General features: G+C 38.1%; 1 protein-coding gene across 6 annotated transcripts in view; it reads right to left on the bottom strand.

Moving 5' to 3' along the window:
- USP54 (ubiquitin specific peptidase 54) overlaps positions 1-23,425 on the bottom strand; it is a 125,749-nt gene that overhangs the window by 64,370 nt on the left and 37,954 nt on the right. For 5 of the 6 annotated variants that reach the window (XR_015793455.1, XM_088154598.1, XM_088128401.1 and 2 more), the window contains exon 3: positions 15,878-15,970. The exons of the other annotated variant lie outside the window; for it this stretch is intronic. Coding sequence is in view for 4 of the 5 variants with exons in the window: in XM_088154598.1 (XP_088010724.1) it covers positions 15,878-15,970 (93 nt within the window). In the remaining variant the exon portion in view is untranslated. The remainder of the gene's footprint in view (positions 1-15,877; positions 15,971-23,425) is intronic. 6 annotated transcript variants of the gene reach the window in all.

The raw sequence follows: 23,425 nt of genomic DNA on the forward strand, positions 1-23,425 counted from the left end.
AGAAAGCTAAGAAGGAAACAAAAAGACCAGAACACATCCTCTCCAGCAGCAAGCACCCAGATAAGCAGGGATTAACACCAGACAACAATCAAGAGGAAAACAATACTCTAATCAAGAAACTACCAAGGAGACAAACAATCAAGCGGGGAAAAAAATCAAGCAGAAAACAATACCCTAATCAAGGAACTACCAAGGAGAAAAACCACACCTCCACCAACATGGCAGGGCAAGCTACTGTTTATATAACAGGAGCAAACCCCACACTCACTAGCACTGATGATGTTACCTTTGCAAGCAAACATCAGCAAGCAAACAACCAAGCTTAGAGAGCACCAAGGACTCAACAGTTCAACTCTGAGCTACATACTGTATATTCTCTTCTATTGGTAATTAAAACAATGCAAGGCAAATTACTGAAAATGTTTTTTGAAATGATGGATAATTTTGAACTTACAGATAATAAAAATGGTGACTCTAAAGAATATACTTATTTTTCTGAGAGACACAGATCTTTCTCAAGAATAGATATGTTTTGGATTTCTAAATATCTTGTTACATGTGTTAATAAAGTGGAGATACTGCCAAAGACTTTTTCAAATCATAACCCAGTGACTTTACCATATAAGAGGAGAGTTGGAACTTATAGATGGAGGCTAAATGAAACTTTGTTACAAAAGGAATCAATAATGGAAAGCTATAAAAAGAAATGGAAAGATTTGTTTTGAGAATAATCTTAAAGACATTGACGTAAGGACAGTATGGGATGCTAGCAAAACCTTTATGAGAGGGCAATTAATACAAGAAAACAGTAAACTGAAAAGACAAAGGCAAAAGAAGATGTAAAAGATTTTAATGGAGATAAAGATGAAAGAGAAGATGCTGAGAAAAGAGAAACTAAGGAGATCTCCAGAAAGGAAAAATGTGTCAAAGCAAATTAAACGTTTAGTACACCAGCTTTCTATGTTAATGATGAGAGAAATTGAAATAAAAATGAACTTTGCAAAATAGAAGAACTTTGAGTTAGCAAATAAGCCGGGGAAAGAGTTGGCATATAAACTGAGAAAAGAAAGTGAGAAGAAAATATTAAAAATACAAAATGGGAAAACTACGGTAACAGACAATGCAAGTATGCAAAGAATATTTAATCAGTACTATATGAAACTATATAAAGGAGAAGTAATCTACCTGACAAAAGTGGAAGAATATTTAAAGACAAATTTTATCAAAGGTAATGGATAAACAAAAGTGATGGACCTATAACAATAAGGGAAGTCTGCGGCTATAAAAAAGACTAAAGCTGGGAAAGCTCCTGGCCAGATGGATTGCCGGCCTTCTATTATAAACATTTCAAAGATGAATTGTTACAACCTCTTTAGAAAATTATGAATTCTATTCTAGATAATGGAAGGATAGCGGATAGTTGGACAGGTACAAATATAGCATTAATTCCTAAAGAAGGCCAAGACCTGACCTTACCGAAAAATTACTGACCAATATCTTTATTAAACAATATTTACAATGATCTTAGCTGAAAGGATGAAAAATGTCTTGTAAGACTTTATTCATGAAGATCAATGTGGCTTTTTGCCTAAAATGCAACTAAGAGATAACGTTCTTAAAATATTAGACAGTCTTGAGCAGCTTAATGAAAAACAAGCTGCGTGAATATTCCTTGATGCGGTGAAAGCATCTGATAACTTGAACTGGACTTTTCTATTTAAAATTTTGGAAGATTTTGGAGAAAATTTTATTACATGGGTAAAATCAAAATATACTTTGCAAAGGGCACAAATTATAGTTAATGAAGAACTGACTAAACCCTGTGAAATACAGAAAAGAACAAGGCAAGGATGCCCACTTTCACCACTGTTATTCATTCTCACCCTTGAAGTTCTGAACAGGGAGACATGATGAGAGAATAGCTGGAGTGAAGGTGAAAAAACAAGTATATAAATTAAGGGCATTTGCTGATGACTTGGTTTTAATTTTGGAAAATCCTATGGAAGGAAGAGAAATATTAATGGGAAAAACTAAAGGAATTTGGTGCATTTGTTGGATTTAAAATTAATAATGAGAAAACGAAGATGTTAACAAAAAAATTTAAGGATGGAAGATCAAAAAGAATTTATTGTAAAAACTGGTTTTCAGATTGAGAAAAAAGTAAAATATCTAGATATTACCATGATTAATATGAACTCTTTGTTATTTCAAAACAATTATGTTAAAGGATGGAATGAAATTAAGAAAGATATGTTAAAATGGGAAAAGTTACAATTATCACTGTTGGCAAGAATTTCTGTGGTAAAAATTAATATACTACCTAAAATTATGTTTTATTTCAAACAATACTGGTTTTGAGAAATAATGTACCATTTAAGCAATGGCAAAATAATATATTGAGATTTATATGGCAGGGGAAGAAACCAAGGGTTAAATATAAAATTCTTATTTGAGATGTTTTCCCAGGTTACATTTCTGCCCAAGACTCAGGTTTCTTTTATCTGACTGTTGTCTTGGTAGTAGCTCTTCCTCCTGTCCCTCAAAGCCATTCCCTTGTTTCACTACAACCTGGAGCAACACTACTCCCAGGGCTACATTGCGGCCAATCAATTTCTACTACAAAACACCATGCTGAGTCTTGATGACGAAGGATGGAGGCATCTAAAGCCTGAAAGCTCTCACCCCACAGGAACAGCACCTTCTTGTGCAGGAGGTTGGTTAATGATGCTGTTACTTTGGCAAACTGCTGAATAAATGACCAATAATAATTTGTGATTCCAAGCTAGTGTTGTACATATTTGACCTTGCCTGGGGGCTGCTAGGTTAAGACAACATCAACCTTGGCAGGATCCATGGCAATGCCAATGAAGAAGAGGGATGCCCCGGGAAATTGTTTTATTTTTTTCATTATTTTGCACTATTCCTGTTTTAGGTAACACAGTATGGAATTCTTTCTTTGACTGCCTTGTTTGCACCTTGGTTTGAATGTCAATATATCATCTAAAATTGAACATGGACAAGATAGAGACTACTATTTTGTATACTATCATCTTGCCTCTCAATTACCTACACATACACACAACCCTTTTATTTCCAGGTAATCATCTAGATTTTTTAGCTGTTTTTGACCTTTTGGACAAACACATTTTGTTTTCCCACTTGTTGGTCAGGGACCTGGGGGTTCTGATGGCCAATACCCTCATAATAAGGCATCCATGAGGAATGGTTTTTGAAAAGGCAATTTCTAATTCAAATGTGTGGCAGATCCACTGGTTTTTGACTCCTGGAAGTGCAAAGCCATTGGTTCATAGCCTGATTATTTAATGGTTATACAGTGGTACCTCAGTTCACGAACTTAATTCGTTCCGCGACCCGAATCAAATTTCCCCATAAGGTTCAATGTAAATACGGTTAATCCGTTCTGACTCCTCCGAATTTGGTCGCGACCCGATTTTTGGTCGCGTCCCGAATCAAATTTCCCCATAAGGTTCAATGTAATTACAGTTAATCCGTTCTGAACCATATGTTTTTTTTTAAAACCGCAAAAATATGAAACAAAATACAGTATGAAGAGAGAGAACGCTAACCTTGCTCGACGCGACTTCTGGCGTGGAGGACAGGAAGGCGGGTGGGGAGGCGGTTATTGCTTGGAGGGAGAGTCCCCCTCCCTACAGGAAGCCACCACCACGTGTCACGGGAGGGAAAATGGCCGCGGATCCTGTTCATCACCCGATCCGGCGTTCGTGAATGGAGGCAAAATTTTGTGAACGGAGCTGTTCGTGACCCGAATTGGTCGTGAACAGAAGCGTTCATGAACCGAGGTACCACTGTACTACTATACTAGCTTGTGGTTGACCTATTTCCATTCTTGCTTAAATCAAAACAATGTTTTTGACATGCCCTGCTTTTTTAAAACTTCTCTTCTGACGCACTAGTTTCTAATCCAGTCACATTCAGCCTTCTTGTCTTGAAGTTTAAGACTTTCTGTACAGGTGTTTGTGCAGGTCTTTATGATTTATGGATTCCCTATTTGTCTGGAGGAATAACTGAGTATGTCAGCCAGGAGCTGTTGTCTAATCTATTCCCTAGGAATGCAGCATCTTGTCTTCAGACTGTTAGATACCTGATGCAGTTTTTTATGAAATGGACTGACTTTGATCCTTTAATGAGAATCTGAATTAATAAAATGTTAAAAAGACCTAATCTCCCCATCACGACACATGTAAAAAAGGGATGGGGCTTACATCACTCTACCACAATAATGCTTTTGTTAATCTGACTTTTCTTGATTCCCCCCTCAGATACTGCTGCCTTCCCTCTCAAACTGTACTTTATATTATTTATTTTGTAAAGTCTTAACTATAGGCTCAAGACAAATAAAACTATCGTAATTATATACAATGTAGTATTTTAATTTGGTTTTTCTCAAGAAGATAAGTTTATCTTACCAACGTTGGTAAGATGATAGCTATTAGGATTTGAGTAACAGACAGAGAATTTGTGAGGCTTTTGCCCTAAGGGAATCCTATTTACTAATTCAGTCACCCAAACAACTAATTAGCATTTCACACATTTATAAATGGAAAATACAATTCAAATTTGTATATAGTTAGTTTTTTAATAGTCATTAAGCATGCAATATGCTAATCAGAAATAGAGTATGGGAGGGAAGAAGTCACAAAGTATGTTTCTTTTAGCCCTTATGTTGTTAGATGGCTATGAACTTTGGCAATGCAAACAGATGTATATATACATAATTTTGATTGCACAATATGGACTTTTTCACTAAAACCAAAACAGTATTATTTGTGCTTTGTCAATCCAAACGCTGAGAATCTCATCTTTCTTCTCAGAAAACACACTTTCAATCCTGAAAATTAATTTTTCCAGCTTTTGTCATATGAAAAACCTGTAAGACAGAGGCACTATTAGAATCTACAAATGAAGGCTTCATTCTTTTCTATCCACAACAAAACATTCCCTGTCCTACATCCTGGCACCGCAGTCCCTAAAAGCAAACAAACTCTTTGTGGCTTGTTTCGTTCCACTGGCCAATTTTCTGCTACCCATTCCCTGAGCACAGATAAACAAGCTCCAAATAAAAATCATTCATCAGCTCAGTAAAAAAAATACAAGGACTACGTACAACAGATGTCAACACGGGAACAGATAAAAAATTTATTCTGAGCTTCTACTGTCATTAAGAGAGCTGACTTAAATAAAGGAGGAACAATTCACAGTTGTGTTCATTGGCAAAGATGTAGCTCAGATGACAGCTGCAATGCAAGCATATTTGAATAACGAACAGGTATGACAGTTCCAGGATTGAAGCTAGCATTTTGTATACTGACACCCCATGCATATAATAAGTAAGATGAGTTAACTATTGCAGAATGTAAGATTAATATTGCCAAATAGGATATTCAAAATATAAAGAATCCTTTGAAAGTATAAGAACTGTACCTTTATATATTGATTAGGAGCAAGGGGAGTGGGAGACTGGAAAAGGGAGAAAATATTTCCCTATCTTTTCTCCCTTGTGGATTCTCACATATTATTTATAATTTGAAAGCAAATTACAAAAATATAACCCAATAATTATCCTAAATTAACAACTGCCTTTAAGAGTCAGCTTCTATAAACTACTTAAAAGACTAAGGAACCTTTTTACTCAAAACAGGCTTTCTGTAAGAGTTCATAACTCTCAGAAAATTCTGAAATTAAAGTGAAACCAAAAATCCCTCATTTTAATAAATGGTTATTTCAACAGTATATGAAAAAGCTGTATTTATATCTTTTCTTACCATTTCACATAACCATTACTTAAACATAAATCTTAATCACATACTCTGAAAGTCTGTACTAAACACTATCTCCTACCTTTCAGAACCACAAGAAGATAGACTATTCCTGGATAAAAGCAAAGCTGCATCTACTCCAGCCTTTTATTTCCACAGAAATTAATCTTGGAATCCTAGGGTTGGAAGGGACCTTCCACGTTATCTAGTCCAACCCCCTGCCCAGTGCAGGAATCCTCGGACCATCCCAGACAAATGGCTGCCCAATCCCTTCTTGAAAACTTCCAGTGATGGAGCACTCATGAGTGCAGGAGGCAGGCTGCTCCACTGCTTAAGAGCTCTCACAGTCAGGATATTCCTCCTCGTTTCAAGTTTGGATATCTCTGTGTTAAGCTTCCGCCCATTACTTCTTCTCTCCCTCTGGTGCTATGAAGAATTAATTCACACCCTCTGCTTTGAACATCCCTTCATGTATTGGAAGACTGCTACCATGTCTCCCCTTAGCCTTCTCTTCTTTAGACTAAACTACCAAGTTCCTTTGTTTTTTGTAAGATTTAGTCTCCAAGCCCCTTACCATCCTTTTTGCTCTCCTCTGCACTTTTTCCAGTTCCTCAGCATGCTTTTTGTATTATGGCAACCAGAATGGAACACAGTATTCCAGGTACAGTCGGACCAGTAAAGCATAGGTCATCTCGGGGTTGGCAGTGGAGTTCCCCAGGCTTATAGTCTTGGGAGACTTTAATCTGCCATCCCTGGGGTTGGTCTTGGAGGCAGTTCGGGAGTTCATGGCGGCCATGTCACACTCCAGACATGGTTTTCTTGTCGGAGCAATGGCAGCATGATCTGGTGGGGGATTTGGTATTGTCTCCTTTGTCATGGTCAGACAACTCCCTGGTGGCCTTGAGATTCTCCTATGTTGCCCCCCTCCGCAGGGAGGCAGGAACTATTCGAATGGTTCGTCCCCAGTGATTGATGGACCCACAAGGGTTCCAAAGGGAGCTGCGGGCTGTTCCTGAGGCCTTGCTGCACGGTCCAGTGGAGGCCCTGACTACAGCCTGGAATAAGGAGGCGGCCAGGGCCTTGGACAGAATCACACCTGTGCATCCTCTCTTGGCCCATTGCCCCCGGCACACCCCATGGTTTATGGAGGAGTTAAGTGTGCTGAAAAGGGCCAAGAGATGTCTAGAGCGCCACTGGCAAAAAACTAAGGATGAGTCTGACTGAACATGGGTTAGAGCCGCTATTAAGGCCTACCTCGTGGTGGTAAGAGTGGCGAAACGTCATTATTTCTTCACTCTTATTGCATCCACAGTGTGTCGCCCAGCGGCCCTGTTTAGGGTCATCCAGACCCTCCTGGATAGGGAGGGCTTGGAGGACCACCTACAGGGCTGTGCAGAGCAATTTGCTGAACACCTGATGGATAAAATCGCTCAGATCCATTCCCAATTGGAGGCCAAGCATGATGCAGGTCCAGTGGATATGCCTGGGGAGCGGACTTACCCAGTTATCTGGGAACAGTTTGATCCTGTTGGATTTGAGGAAGTGGACAGGGTCTTCGGGGCTGTTAGTGCAATTACTTATTTTAGATCCTTGTCCCTCCTGGTTGGTTAAAGCCACCAGGGAGGTGACACTGGGGTGGATACTGACAGTGGTCAATTCATTCTTGCAGGGTGGTGGTGGTCCTGAAGGCTTTTAAGGAGGCCCTGGTCCACCCCCTCCTCAAGAAATCATCACTAGAACCCACCCTTTTGGACAATTTTTGTCCAGTTTCCCACCTTCCCTTTTTAGGAAAGGTGGTGGAAAAGGTGGTCATGTGACAGCTTCAGAGGATCTTGGAGGAAACGGATTATCTGGACCCCTATCAGTCAGGTTTCAGGCCCGGTTATGGGATAGAAACAGCATTGATCGCACTTGTGGATGATCTGTGGCGAGAGCAGGATGAGGGTAGTGCATCTATCCTTGCTCTTCTTGACCTCTTGGCAGCTTTCAATACCATCAACCACAGTATCCTTTTGGGTCGGCTGCAGGAGTTGAGGCTGGGAGGCACAGTTCTGTGCTGGTTCAGCTCCTTTCTCCAGACCAATCCCAATCAGTGTGATAGGGAGTGAGAGGTCCAACCCACGGCTCCTATTTTGTGGGGTGCCTCAGGGTTCAGTGCTCTTGCTGCTCCTATTTAACATCTACAAGAAACCACTGGGTAAAATTTTTGCTTCAGTTTTGGCAGAGAGATTGAAGAGATATTTAAATAATTTTATTCATGCCGATCAAAACGGATTTCTGCCAAAGAGACAAATTAAAGACAATATGAGAATAATTCTGGACACTCTGGAGTATTATGAGGCACATCCTGAAAAGCAAATGGCCTTGATATTTTTAGATGCACAAAAAGCCTTTGACAACGTGAATTGGCGATTTATGTTATTGCAATTGGCACAAGTGGGCTTTAGCAAAAATTTTATTCAAGCCATTGAAACAATATACCATAAGCAGACTGCAAAGGTTATGATAAACGGAGATTTAACAGAACAGATAGATATAACAAAAGGGACAAGACAGGGCTGTCCGCTATCGCCTCTGTTGTTTGTTTTAACATTAGAAGTGTTGAATAGGAATATAAGAGAAGAGAAAGAAATAAAAGGAATGAAAATCAAAAAGGAAGAGTACAAATTGCAAGCTTTTGCAGATGACCTAGTATTTATACTAGAGGATCCATTGGAAACAGCATCCAAATTAATTGAAAAGATAGAAGAATATGGAAAAGTAGCAGGTTTAAAAATAAATAAAGATAAAACAAAGATATTAACAAAGCATATGTTAGCAAGGCGAAAGAAAGAACTGGAAGAAGTCCTAGAAATACAGGTCACAAACAGGGTTAAATACCCAGGGATATATATTACACCAAGATGTAGTACATTGAAGGAGGATAATTATGTTAAACTCAAACAACAGATCGCAACAGATTTGATAAAATGGGAGAATCTACAATTATCAATGATTGGGAGAATATCCACCATTAAGATGAATATATTGCCTAGAATATTATACTTATTCCAGACAATTCCTATTCGTCTAGGGAAAGAGTTTTTTGATGATTTAAATAAAATTGTATTGAAATACATTTGGCAGGGTAAAAAAGCAAGAATAAAGCTTAAATTACTACAAGACTCAAGAGTAAGAGGTGGGTTTGCCTTACCTAACTGGGAATTATATTACCAGGCGACAAATTTGATGTGGGTAAAGGACTGGATAACTTTAAGAAATAATAGATTATTGACGTTAGAGGGACATGACTTCTTGTTGGCCTGGCATGCTTTCCTATGGTATAAGGGAACGAAAACACAGGGCTATTTTAGAAGGCATTATATTCGAGAGGCATTGTTTTTAAACTGGGAGAAGACAAGAAGACAATATTACTTAAAAGTTCCACGATGGATATCCACTATTGAAGCCTTCTCTTATCCAATAATATATAAAAAGGAACAAACAGTTAGATATACTGAGATATTGAATGAAAAGGGTGAACTTAAAACTATGCAAGCGTTGGAAGAACAAGGTGTAAAAATAAATTGGTTTTCATACTTGCAAATACAATCTAGATTTGATAAAGATTTTAAAGCAGAAGGTATTTATGATAAGCTGACTGTTCTAGATAAAATTTTGATGGGCACTGATGAAAAGGTGATTAAAAAACTTTATGGACATTTACTAGAATTTAAAATGGAGGAAGAACAGGTTAAAGAAACAATGATTGCATGGAGGAAAAATTTTGGATATGGAATTGATTTAGAGAAGTGGCAAAAACTATGGTCTCAAAACTATAAAATGACAATGTCAACTGTATATAAAGAAAACTTGTATAAGATGTTTTACAGGTGGCATTTACCCCCAGCGAGGATCGCGAGAATGTGTAAGAACAAGTCCGATAAATGTTGGAAGTGTCATCAGATACCCGGCTCATATTACCATATGTGGTGGACATGTTCAGAAGCCAAAAGATATTGGATTAAAATCCACACATGGTTGGAAAAAATGACAAAACAACACATAGACTTTAAACCAGAGACATTTTTACTGGGAATTATACTGGAAACATACAGTAAAGAATTGAAATATCTGCTTGTAAATGTTTTGACAGCGGCTAGAATTGTATTTGCTAAGAATTGGAAGAATGAAAAAGTACCTATGCAGGAGGAAGTTATTAAGAAAATTATGGAATGTGCTGAGATGAGTAAATTGACATTTGAAATTAGAGAGCAAGAAGACAAACAATTTTATATGATATGGGATTTGTTTTATCAACGGTTGGACGAAAAGATACAGTAATGTAATAGATTAGGAAATTTTACAATAGAAACTCGATAAACTGATATAAATTACTATATATATATATAATCAATGGACAAAAATGATACAAATCTTATAATGAAAGCTATAATTTCTCGTAATAAATGGTGTTATAGATAGACTAGTCATAAATGATTAATAATTGATAATTGATAAATATACAAATATACGTTGGATAGATAACATGAGAATCTATATAAATGGTGAGTGATGACTATGAAAGGATGGCACAAATGATTGGTAACTCACTGACACACGGTATAAGATGGAAGATGGTTTTTATGTTTTTTATGTTTTTGTTTGTTTATGTATGTTTGTGTTTGCTGTAAAAAAATAAAAAACTTTTTAAAAAAAAGTAACCACTGGGTGAGATCATCCGTCACCATAGGATGAGGTATCATCAATATGCTGATGATACTCAACTATACATCTCCATCCCAGGTGACCTAAGTGATGCTGTGGCTACCCTCTCACAATGCCTGGAGGCTGTAGGGGCCTGGACGGGGGACAGCAGGCTTCAACTGAACCCTGGTAAGACAGAGTGGCTGTGGGTATGGGGAGCCTCAAGATCTAGGAGTTTATCATCTTTGGTTCTTGATGGGGTTGCACTACCCCAGACAGACCCGGTGCATAATCTGGGGATCCTCCTAGACTCACGACTCCTGTTCGAAGAGCAGGTGGCAGTTGTGGCTAGAAGGGCCTTTGCACAACTTTGTGTTGTGCTCAGCTATGCCCCTTCCTGGACTGGGAGGCTCTCCACATGGTCACTCATGCCCTGGTCACCTCCCAGTTTGATTACTGCAATGCACTCTACACGGGGCTACCCTTGAAGAGTATCCGGAAGCTACAGCTGGCACAGAATGCAGCGGCGTGGACAGTTTTGAATGCCCCCAAGGGGGCACATATAACACCTCTGTTACGTGAGTTGCATTGGTTGCCAGTTTGCTTCCGGGTCCAATTCGAGGTGTTGGTTATTACCTTTAAAGCCCTTCATGGCACAGGACCAGGTTATCTGAGGAGCCATCTTGCCCCCGTTATATCAGTCTACCTCACTCAGTCTGGCAGAAGGGGCAAGTTGTGGACCCCACCAGTCAAGGAAGTTCAACTGGTGGGGTCTAGCAAGAGGGCCTTTTCTGCCGTGGCCCCTGCTTTGTGGAAAACCTACCACCTGAGGTGTGGTGCACCCCCACTCTCATGGCCTTCAGGAAGAGTGTGAAATCTTGGCTATGCCAGATGGCCTGGGGGGTTGATGGGGGCTCGCATCATTGGAATTGGTTCATGGGGTAATTGATTCTGCCCCCCATCATGTTGAATTTGATAGTCTTTTTATGTACATAGTCTTTTTGACTAGTATGATTTTTTTAGCTAATTTAATGTGGATATCTCTATTTTTTACTGTTTTTGATGTTTGATTTTAATTGTGAGCTGCCCATATAAATTTAATAAATAAATAGAACAGAACAGAACAGAACTATCCCTTCCTGTGATCTCGACATTATATTGATGTAGCCCAAAAGTGCATTAACTGTTTTGGCAGCTGTGGCACATTACTGGTTCTTGTTTAATCTGTGGTCTACCAAGACTCCCAGATCCTTCTCACAAGTACTGCTGCTAAGCCAGGTACTGCTTATCTTGTATCTGTGCATCTGTTTTTTCCTGGCTAAGCATAGAACCTTATGTTTCTCACCATGATACAAGGTTTTGTTGAATAGGGCCCAATATTCAAGTCCATCAAGGATGTTTTGAATGTTGAGCCTGCCTTCTGGGGTATTAGAAATCTCCCGCCCAACTTTGTGTCATTTACAAATGTTATGGGCATCCCTTCCATTTTAAGTCATTTATGACAACGCTGAAGAGTACTGGGCTCAGGACAGAACACTGAGGTAATTCACTGCGTAGCTTCCTCCATTTGAACATAGACCCATTAAGGACCATTCGTTGGCTACAGTTGTTCAGCCAATTGTGAATCCATCTGGTAGTGGGCCCATCCATCCCACACTATTTCAGCGTCATAATGTATTTGTGACCAGAATGTGGGCACGATATTATTCTCCCATCCACGTTCCCAGAAAAATATGTTTAGAATAATGCCTCTGATTCTGAAGGTTAGGTACAGTCATTATAAGTAATAGCCATAAATAACCTTATTTTCCATTATCTTTTCCAAATCAACAAAGCTGACTACCACTAACACAAACTGTAGAAGTCAGCCTATCTTAATATTCTCCCATTTAGCTTTCTTGAAATTCTCTTCCCAAGCATAATTTTATTCACCCCTACCATGTCCTGCCATTTTCTAAATAAAAACTCAAAACACTACAGCCTTTTCTAATATAGGATGTTCTAGACAACTTTTGTTTTGTTGCTCTATTAGCAACTTCTCTCACTCCATAGTATTTCTGAAGATCAACAACTATATAGATACACAATATCTGAAATAGAATTGTTTTGCACGATATTGGAAGTTTTTTTTTTCATAACAATCCCAAACATAATAGTTAAATGATTATCCTCTATAACGCCAACATGCTTTTCCTGGTCAATCACTCAGATCCTATTAGCATATATGTATGGGTGTATGTATGCAAAGGACAGGCAGTCCTCATTTAGTGACTGACTCATTTAGTGACCATTCGCAGTTACAATGGTGGTGAAAAAGTAACTTTGTGACCAGTCCTCACATAAAGCAAAGGAAAGCTGAAGTAAACCATAACGACAGTTGTGGTTTCACTTAGTGACTGCTTCACTTAATGACCAAGCTGTTGGTCCCAATTGTGGTTGCTAAACAAAGACTACCTGTATACACACACACACCCCTGCATAGAGGTCACAATGTGAAATTCTTTTAAATCTCACCACCACCACTGAAATACATTTGCCATTCTAATGCCCATACTCTCAGTTGGGGAGAGAGTTGCTTGAAGCTGTTTACTGTCTGTTTTATTTTAAGAAGCAGTGGGCACTCACTATTCAGTCATAATTCTAGATCTCTCTATTAGTTAGCCCAATGTTTCTCAACCATGGCAAGTTTAAGATATCTAGACTTCAACTCCAAGAATTCTTAAAGTTGCCAAGATTGAAAAACATTGCTTTGGCTAGTTACTGATCCATAACAGGACCTTTCTTCTTATCCTATTCATACATACATACATACATTGGATTTAGAAGGCTATCAAACTCTGTAAGACTCTGCTATGTTTACTGAGGATTGTTTGATAAAGTATTTTGTCAAAATCCTTTTAACTTAGGGCCAGAACTAAGCTATGAAATCTTGACAATAGAGGGAAGCAATGACTATGTTTCTTTTTGCATTTCAGTCCTGCCAACTAGAAGTTGTCTGGATTTTTATAGCCCAGATCTGATAACCTAAGTAAAAACCATCTACTGGATCACCCCATCTACATGGGCTGACACTCTCAAAGAACTTGAATTTTTATTCTCTTTCCTTAAACTTTATGCTTATATTATTTGGTTTTTAATATTTTCATTAACCACCCCTCAACATCATCAGAACCTTGAATTCCTTTTTTAAACATAGAATCACAATGCTTACTTTCCAATTCACTACCCCACAAGTTATTCTCAGCAATATGTTACAAAGATCAGCAATTTCATGACTGCATTCTTTAATAATTCTGAAATGGATGCCATTTAGATCCTGTGAGTTGTTTATTTTCAAGCCTGTTAGTAAAATCAAGATCCTTCTCTTTTATAAACACAGGTACATGCCCTGTAAAGTCAATAACCTTTTCAGGCATGGATGTAATAGTAATAATGACACTAACGTTAAAGAAGCTGACATGTTGATATTGCTGAAACTTTCTGAATGTGGCAATCTCACCACAAAAATCTCATGAATTTTCAGTCAGGAACAATGAAAGTTAGGGCAATATGTCAAATTTGGGAGATCTTACCCATTAACTCCCCCCCCTAAAATGTTGTATTTTTAATATGGAAGATTTCTGGATGCCATATATGAGCACTGCATGTTGATGTCCTTGGATGCTTCCCAACTCCTGTGCTAAATCCTGTGCAGTGAAGACAAGCACAAATAATTTGTTCAGCTTCTCTGTAATACATTGTCCTACAACTCTGAAATTTTTGGGAAAACAACCATTCCTACTATTTCTTTCTTCTAAAGTATTTAAATAATAAATTACTATATATGAAATAACATTACTTTACAGTGTTTCTAGTGATATGCAATTAACATACTTTTTCACATTTCTTATTGTCTATTGTTTGTGAATTTTTGTACTTCTTCAATCAAAATTTTAGTTTTCTAAAGGAAGCCATCTTTAATATTTGCAGCATGGTAATTATGTTGGTGACTTCTTTGATTTAGTGGTAACTATTCAAAATCATGATATAGATTTTATCTGGTATCTACTTATCAGGACTTTAAATCTCTTGGCTGTCCTCTATCCACCTATGACAAGAAGGCAAATACTATCAAGTAATTCATTAACTGTAGTATATAGTCAAAGTTTATAAAGCATCTCTGAAAACATGAATGCTGTAGTGTCTGATTTGGACCAACAAGATGATTCTTTGCAAAGGTAACTCTTATTTCAGGATTACCATAGATCATCAGTTCATCAAAGTAAAATGAAGTATTATTTCCCTACTCTTTTTTCTTCATATGCCATACCTGTGTCAACACAGCAATTCTTATGTCTTTAGCTATTTTTCTCATTCTTCATTTATTAGATTTATATCTTGCCTTCTCCAAGAGCTGAATAGCACCCTCCTCAACAATAACAAACCTGTGGGCTAGGTTACACTAAAAGATAGTGATTGCCTCAAAGTTACCCAGCAAGTTTCTATAGGTGAACGTGGACTTGAACCTGGGTCTCCCTGTCTTAGTCCTAACTGTCCTCCTCCTGCTCCATTATATTTCCTCTCAATAATATTGGCTGATGACTTTCCATCAAGCTGGAACAAGGTCACAGAACTAAAATTAATGGTATGTGGGTTATCAGTAGGGTTTATACGTTCTCGGAGTATGACTATGCCAAGCAGACACTTCTGCAAAGATTAAATTATATTGAGTTTCAGATGAAAAAACAGTTGGGCACAAGGAAGCAGGAGCTGGGTGGCAAAAGGTTTCTGGGAAATAATCAGTTATTTTTCCTCACTTGCATTTCCCAATTTAAGAAAAGATCCCCCCCCCCCCCCCCAGGCTAGGCATAATATGTTGCCTTTGGCACTAGTGTATTACACAGAAGATACTTTAAGATTCCCATACGAGAAACATGTTTGCCCATGTGGTACTGGGTACATTGAAACAGGTCAATATGTATTATTTTATTGCAGCATCTGCAAGAAAATCTGTAAAGCTTAAATCTTACCCCTGATTCATCACTACCCTGGAAAAGCATAACTTTTATGTGAATCTACTTTTCTCAGACTTCAAATCCTCTATAAGCCAAATGATAGCAAAATACTGTGCAGTGACAATGAAAATGAAGCACCAACTAACACAAAGTCTCCCCTAGTTGTAACTCACTTTACCTTGATGTTATCCAGTGTTTTATTCTATCCTATAACCTAACCATTACAGCATACCAGCATAATTAAAATTGCACAATCTACAAGATATATATACAATAAATTATAAATATTACTATAACATATCAATATATTTTTTGAAATGAAACTAATATTCCTTTTTTATATTTATACATTTGTGACTAAGATTCTTTTATCTCCAGTGAATTCATTCTATCACTTACTTTGAGAGCACAAAATATACAGGAATCTCCCATGCATTTGTGTGTCGTAAGCTGTCGAAAACTGCGTCGAAAAATATCAAGATGCCAGAGTACCTAGAAAGCAAAGCATTATTGCTTTTAATCAATTTCCTTCAGAATGTTTTGGACAAGAAAACTGGTTTTAAGAACAAGAGCATCTGACATTAAAAGGATTAGAACATAACTACAATTGAAAGCTTTGGTACATACATTCTAAGTAATCCACTGATAAGGAAAACCTTTGTAATATTGAAAATGTTTCCACATAAAGTGAATGGTTTTATAATCTTTATTGAAAAAATGTAAAAATCTGAAAATCCCTTTACTTGAATGTTACAACCTACAATGAAGGTATTTTTAAAAAAGAAATACTGCAATGTACTGAAACTTGTGCAATGCATGGGGACAGAAGAGAGATGAAGTGAGGAGAAGGAGACTGCAATGGTAGGGGCAAGAAAGAACACCCTCCTCTCCCTTCATACAGGACAGAAATGTTGAGAAGAAGGGTAAGTGGACTGAAAAGGGATAGAAAGAGAGGCAGTTCTACCTATATAAAATACAGAAGTAGTAAGGAACCGAGGTAGCTGGATTAGTAGGAACAGAAAAAGAGATGGAAAGAAGAAAATGCATAGGGGATGGAGATGATGTAAGAGAGGCATCTGAGCTGGGAATGGTGGAAAGAGTGAGAAAAATCCTTTTAGGAGATGAAGTTTATGAGCAGGAGGTGAATTGAGTGGGCAGAATTAAGAGAAACTGAATCAAGGAGGTGAGGATCATGGCAGAAGAAAGAGAATGTGCTTGTGTGCGCATCATGGCAATGATATCAACAATGAGGAGCTGATAGCCTAGTAGATATATGTCTGGTAAAAGAAGACTGTTCATACCTCCCCTATATACAGGGATGCTAAAAGGTTTGTGAACCCATTTGAATTTTCAATATTTCTGCATAAATATAACCTAAAACGTAATCTGTTCGAAAGTTCACATATTTGGGCCACACACAAATATGCAGCTTTGGATTATTTTCCTCAATCAATAAATGAGCAAGTATAATGTTTTAAATTATTTGTTAACTGAGTTCTCTTTCTCTAGTTTAGGACTTGGGTGGAGAACAGATCACATTTTAGGTCACATTTATGCAAAAATATTGAAAATTCAAAAGAGTTCACAAACTTTTAAGCACCACTGCAATTACTCTTTCAACCAATATATTCTCAGGACTTCTTCAGTTAATGCTGCTGCAATTTGACAAAAAATTGGCATGCTGTTGCAATAAGGAGATAAAGCCAAGGGCCCAACTGGAACTGGAGAGGGAGAGGGAGAGGGGGAGAGAGAGAAAGAGAGAGAGAGATCTGAACTGTGCATCTCTGTTATAATGGATGAGACACCCAGGCTTTCTGGGTCAAACCTGGCAGGAGCTTACCAGACATGCAGCATGCTATGAGTAATAATTGTTCTACCCAGGAAAGCTCTAACTCCCAATGTAAATTCTACAAAATCTGAACTTACTAGACAATTTCCCATTTTTGTTCATTTCTTTTCCACATTCATTAGAACATTTATTTTTAAATTCTTGAATTCTTAGATTCATCTGATATATGGGCATATCAGATAAATTAAAATAAAATGTTTCTATTTATTTTAGTTATTTGTTTATTCCATGCATTTTAGTCCAGATGCTAGACTGGGGATTTCAAATACATGCATGCGTGTCCAAAGTAGTGTACACACACTGATTTACAGAGCATTGTATTGAATCAACCTCCTAGAAATTTGCCATAAGTAGCAAGGATTGTCATCTTTACTGTACACCAGAACTGAAGCCATTTTGAACACAATTGTTTTCTAACAGTTAAGACTACAGCTCTCATCTTACAGCCTCTTGGATCTAAACTTGATGCCTTTTCCTCCCGTCATATCCAAATTCAGCAAAAGAAATCATCAATCTCCTGACAGCTCTTAGTTCAACTTTGCAGAAGATTTAGACAATGTCTCAGCTAAATCAGAATTTTTAGGCATGAATGAAGCCTCACACACAATTGTTGCCCACTGGAGTGAAAGAATGTCAGAGCATCACATTCAAACACATATCCATTTTCTCAAGGCTTTAAATTTTAAGTTACTTCTTTCTGCCCTTCCAAATTGACAGATTCTTCGACTTCCGGGCAAGAAATGGCAAACCGAAGACAGCTCTGCTAAAAGCAGAGCTGATAACCGTGGTGGAGTGAAGAGCTGGCGAGTAGACTGGCTGTTTGTATTTCCTCTCCAGACAATGAGAGGACCTGAGATCACCCATGAGTGCTCCAGACAGTTGCTTTTCACAAGGAGATTGTAAGACAGCAGTCTGCAACAAGTTTAGAGCTCTGGGAGACAAGGGAATAGCTATCTTGCTCAACCCATGGTTGACGCCTTTAAGGACACTGGGTTTGCATATTTCCTTTTGTAACCACTTTCAAAAATTGCTTGTTAACTGCTTTTCAGCTATTAGGAACCTTTGGATGGACAAGTTTTATAGCACAGGTTGAATTTCCTTCAATCCTTAGCAAAAGAAGTTTTAAATACAAGTTTAAGGACTTAATTTTTTTTTTTCTGGAATAAACAGTAAAATGGTGATTGAAGAGGGATGTGGTGGCGCAGTGGCTTAATGATGCTGAAAGTTGCTGGCCAGAAATGGTCGACACTTCAGTGGTTCGAGCCCAGCTCCGCACGGCAAAGTGAGCTCCTGCTTCCTCCCCAGCTCCTGCCAACCCAGCAGCTCAAAAACTTACGTGAGTAGATAAATGGGTACTCTCACCCCGGTGGGAGGAAAAATGCTGGCGGCGCTTGCATAGGAGACATGACCAAGCTGCCGGTAATGCAGAAGCCACGCACGCCCGAAAAAGGAGCAAAGCAACAGAAACCCTGCCTCCTGCGCTTGCCAGCTGGGCTCTGCTCTAGGAAGGAGGCAATGGCAAACCACTTCCGAAACGTCTTGCCTTGAAAACTGCAGGGCCTCGTCCAGGCAGTTGCCGCAAAACCGGTAACGACTGAGTGCGGATAAAAAAAAAAAGGGTCCAGGTAAATTTGAAATAAGATTTTGGAATTAATTATAAGAATCCTTCCTGTGGAAAAATATTTTTGTTTTTAATTCTTTAAAAAAAATGATAGGATGGGCCTTTTAAGGTTGGACACTAGGGGGAACTAGGAGAAACTAAAGATTACAATTAAAGGACAAGTACACTTAAATTTGACTTACTAATACAGTATGGAGTAAAATATTTTAACATTCAACATATTGAAGGATATTTTTGAACAATGGACCCAGAAGTTAACTTTAAGAATGTCTGCTTCTATAGATAGATTTGTGTTTAAAAGATGTTATGGAAGAGGAACAAGTTTTATCAGACAAGACTGAGACTGAACTGAAAGTGGATTTAAAAATGACAAGTTATAAGAACAATATTGTGATGGAATAGAATTATGAAGGCCAGACTCAGGGAGGGAAACATGCTCTTTCATCTCCTGAGGGGCGAGGAAGAGATAAGAGGATGAGGCTGGCACCTCCCTGAGAAATTCACTCTGTTTTGACTGGTTGACTTTGGGAACTGAGTTTCAGTCTGGGAAAATTCTTGCTAGAGGTTGTAGCTAATAACCATTGCTGAACTGAACCTGCATGGTCTCCTGGAGTTCCTTGGGCTAGGCCTGACAAATATGGAAAAAGATGCTACACTGGACATACAAAAGAAACCAGCTGATGTCATAATAATTAAAAGGGATGTACAAATAACAAACCAAGAGAGTGACCTGGATAATCTTCCTATATTGGATTTACAAAAGAGGCTTGTTAAAACTTTGAAAAATTTTGTGAGAAGGGACAAAGAAAAAATGAAAAGAAATCAAGTTTTAGGACATTATTTGAAGGGACTAAAGATCAAGATTGTTCAAAGTAAAAGGAAGGAATATAATGTTGGTTTATTTGATCAAGGTTAAAATAGATTATGTTGTTATCTCTTGTAACCCTTAATGGACTTTTGCTGATCAGGAGTGAAATGACAAGGTTTTTAAGTATTTGTTTATAGATAAGAGATGGGATATGGGAAGAAGATATCATTTGTTGTATTTTAAGAGAAGGTGATAGATAAGTTACTTAAATTGTTGATACTTGTGATGATAGGGAAGTACTTTTTTAATATATTGTTCTTTTTCTTTACTATATTCTTATTTTTTCTCTTTTCTCTTTTTCTCTTTTCTTCTTCTTTTCTGCACCTTCTATTTTTTTTGTTTGTATTAGTTTTTTTAATCTTTGTAGTTGTAATTTTTAATAAAATTATGTTTAAAAAGCCAAATTGACAGATACTGTGTGGGTCCCTTCATGGCTTTGGGCAGCTGAAATAGATTTACATAATAGTTATTTCTTGCCAGAGAACTGATGTTGCTAGCATTGCCAACCTCAGACATTACACCATCTCCTTCTCTATTTTCCCCTTCTTTTCCCCTTGGAGTCTGAAAGCATTAGATACTTCTTCCCCTCCCTCCTTCTGTGCTCCATCTTCTATCTCCATTTTCCCCCCTCACTTCAAAATTCTCCACTCTTTCTTCCTGACTGGCAGCAGTAAAGAGGTTATTTACTTTATCAGAAACTCCCCATTCCAGTACTTACCCTCAAATCCTTCAGAGAGAAATTCTCTGTATCTCTGTTGTTAGTCATAAAATTGTTGCTCTCCCTCCCCAAAACAAGTCCCCTGCCTCTGCAAGTCAGAACTGCTGGCAGGTGTAGAAATCTGATTGTACAGCCAGTCAGGTAGTCTAGGCTTATCAGGCAAACTGTTTAAGGAGACATGGTCACTGCATATCATCTGCCCTCTCCCCAAAAATGTTGAGGCCTTCCAATGAATCAAGTATTTCTGTCTATCTCTTCTGTGCCAGGAATTCAGGATATGTTCCTACTTGAAGCCTTCCCCTTCCCACACAAGATTTGAGGGTATGATGGGGCAGAAGAGGAGTATTACCAGGGCCAGGAAGGAACAGTGGAAAACTGTGGTTAGAAGCTGCACATGAAAGGCCACAGAATTATTCTATGCTATTAAAGGGAATTACCCAATTAACTTATCATCTATCTTCATATCAGTCCTTGACATGTGGTAGGTTACTTATAAAGTCCAAGGAAACTGTACTTCAAGGTCCTGGTGGGGAAGGGATGGGGTGCAAAAATCCAGATGATTTGTTGATCAGAGACTTGGCATGGCAACTAAATACAGCACAGCGAATCATAACTCTTGACATCTACTCTAACACAAGGCCACTCACAGAGAATGAGAGGTGTTGTTTGAAATATTGTAAAGTGCCCAGTTGTTCTGAAAGAACTACAATGCTTATTTCCTTAAGGAAGGAGGGATGGACAACTGATTGTAGTAGAAGGATGGGACCAAAGTTTTGTAGGCACTGAATGGCAGTTAGAGGAGGGTTGTAAAACAAGAATTATTCTAGCTTACAAGATAAAGCATTAGCCTTCTTATTCTGCAAACTTTAAAAGTTAAATGAGGAAAAATGTGTCCACTTGGCCTTACATACACTATGTGAGCTTTTGAGAAATTTATAGATCTTCAGATTTTGGTGGTCCATTTGACCTTCTTGGCTATTTAGTGCCTCTGAGATGGCACTGATGCTGAAAGGCTTCCTTTGATAGCCAAAACCACTTTTTTGAAAATACTACCATTCTTTTTGAGTGGCAAGGGATCTGTTTCTTAATAAGAAAAGTTAACAGTGTGGTCAATGCAGCAAAACTTGGAATAAATTTACAGAAAATCCGGCAAAGCCTTCCAAATGTTATATGTCCCTGATATTGGGGAGTGGGTCTCTCAGGACAGGTTAGATTCTACCTCTGTTGAATCCATTTGAATTTCTCTGAGAGGAAAGTGTAGAGTCTGTTGTTACAAAGCTTTTAAAGGACTGATCAAAGTTGATTGGTATGCAAGGCAGGATCCTCAGATTAAATAATGACATCATTTAAATAAACAATTAAAATCTTCTCCAGAAAATAATGAAAAACATGATTAATAAATCTTTGAAAGTCCAAAGGGTTGCCTGCCAATTCATATGGTGATCACTTTCACCAAACTGGACCTTAAAGAGACTGAAGGTCTGGTTTGTGTGGAAAAGGATCAAGAATATTTAACTGCCGCCTTCTTGACAAAAAAGATAGAATGCTAGTGGTGAGGGAAGGTCTTTTTGTAAATTCTTGTTGATACTTTCCTCCTGTATTTGACATTTGGTAGTGATGTTTTGTGAGATTCTGGGCACCAGTGTTAAGTTTGATTATGTAACCATAGAACCAACTGGGGGTGCAGTATTTATGCTTCTTTTATCATTTCAACAGCATCATCCACATATTTGGCAGAAAAGGTAGGAGAGTGTACTAGCTGAGGAGTGGTGGTGGTGCTATAGTGGGGCCTTAACACTTGCATCCTGGGGAATCAAAAGTGATGTCATTCTGGTCCCAATGAATAAGCAGAGTGTAATTCTGTAGCCAGTCGAGTTTGAAGAATATTAAAAAAAAGTATTGGAGAGATAAAATTGTAGAGACTGCTGATTGCCCACAGTGAGTTGTAGAGAAGCACTTCACTCTGTGATTAGTCTGGAGCATAAAAGCCAGCCATCAAGAGTCTGAACAGGCAGTTGAAGAAGTTTAAACTCTAGGCTTCCTCCTCCTGTCCTTCCAAATTAACAGATATTTGGCAGATTGCCCAGTGACCTTGGGTGGATGCTTATGTAATAACTATCTGTAGCCTGAGAAGCAGACATTCCCATTTCATCAGCTTCAGTTCTTGTAGTTATTGATGTTTACAACATTCCTATCTTGGAAAACTCTAGCTCCCAATGTAGATCTCACAGCTTCAGTTCAATATATTGGCCCTCATCCAAATCGTAACTGCATCTAGGCACGAGTTTGGAACATGCATCACATCTCCTGGTTCATACATCATGGAGAAGTAAAAAGTTGGATGTCATGAACATATTTACGTCCCTTTGCCAGAAAATGCTTTATGATCATCTTTAATGGTTTCATATAGATGTTAAAATAATATTTGAAACAACAATGCTTCCTGGAACCCCACAAATAACTGCCAGGGTGTCAAGGCAGAGTCACCCAATTATCCCTGAAATTAAGTCCCTGTAAGTAGACATTCAACCACCATAAAACTATGCCTCCAACTCTGTATCATGGAGATAATTCAGAACTATACCAAGTCACCAATATCAAAAGCCACTGGGAAATCAACAGAATTGTATTTCCTCTGAATGTTTTCTGCATGCATCAAGGTGACCAAAGCTGATTCAGTCCCAAAATAAGGGCTAAACTCAGACTGAAATGGATCAAAATATTCTGTTTCTTCCAATAATGTCTGCAGCTACAAAGACATTTCTCTCTTCAAGTTCTTCCCATAAAGAATGTTCATTATTGGGGGATAGTTGTCATAAACCTCTCAGTTCAGATTCTTCAGGAGTAGGCACTATAGTTTCTTTTAAAGTCAGTGACACTTCTTCATGGAG

The sequence above is a fragment of the Python bivittatus genome, unplaced genomic scaffold (genome assembly GCF_059951505.1).
Source record: "Python bivittatus isolate LINGU-HERP-01145 unplaced genomic scaffold, Pbiv_v1 ctg000050_np1212, whole genome shotgun sequence".
In the NCBI taxonomy this organism is placed as follows: Eukaryota; Metazoa; Chordata; class Lepidosauria; order Squamata; family Pythonidae; genus Python; species Python bivittatus.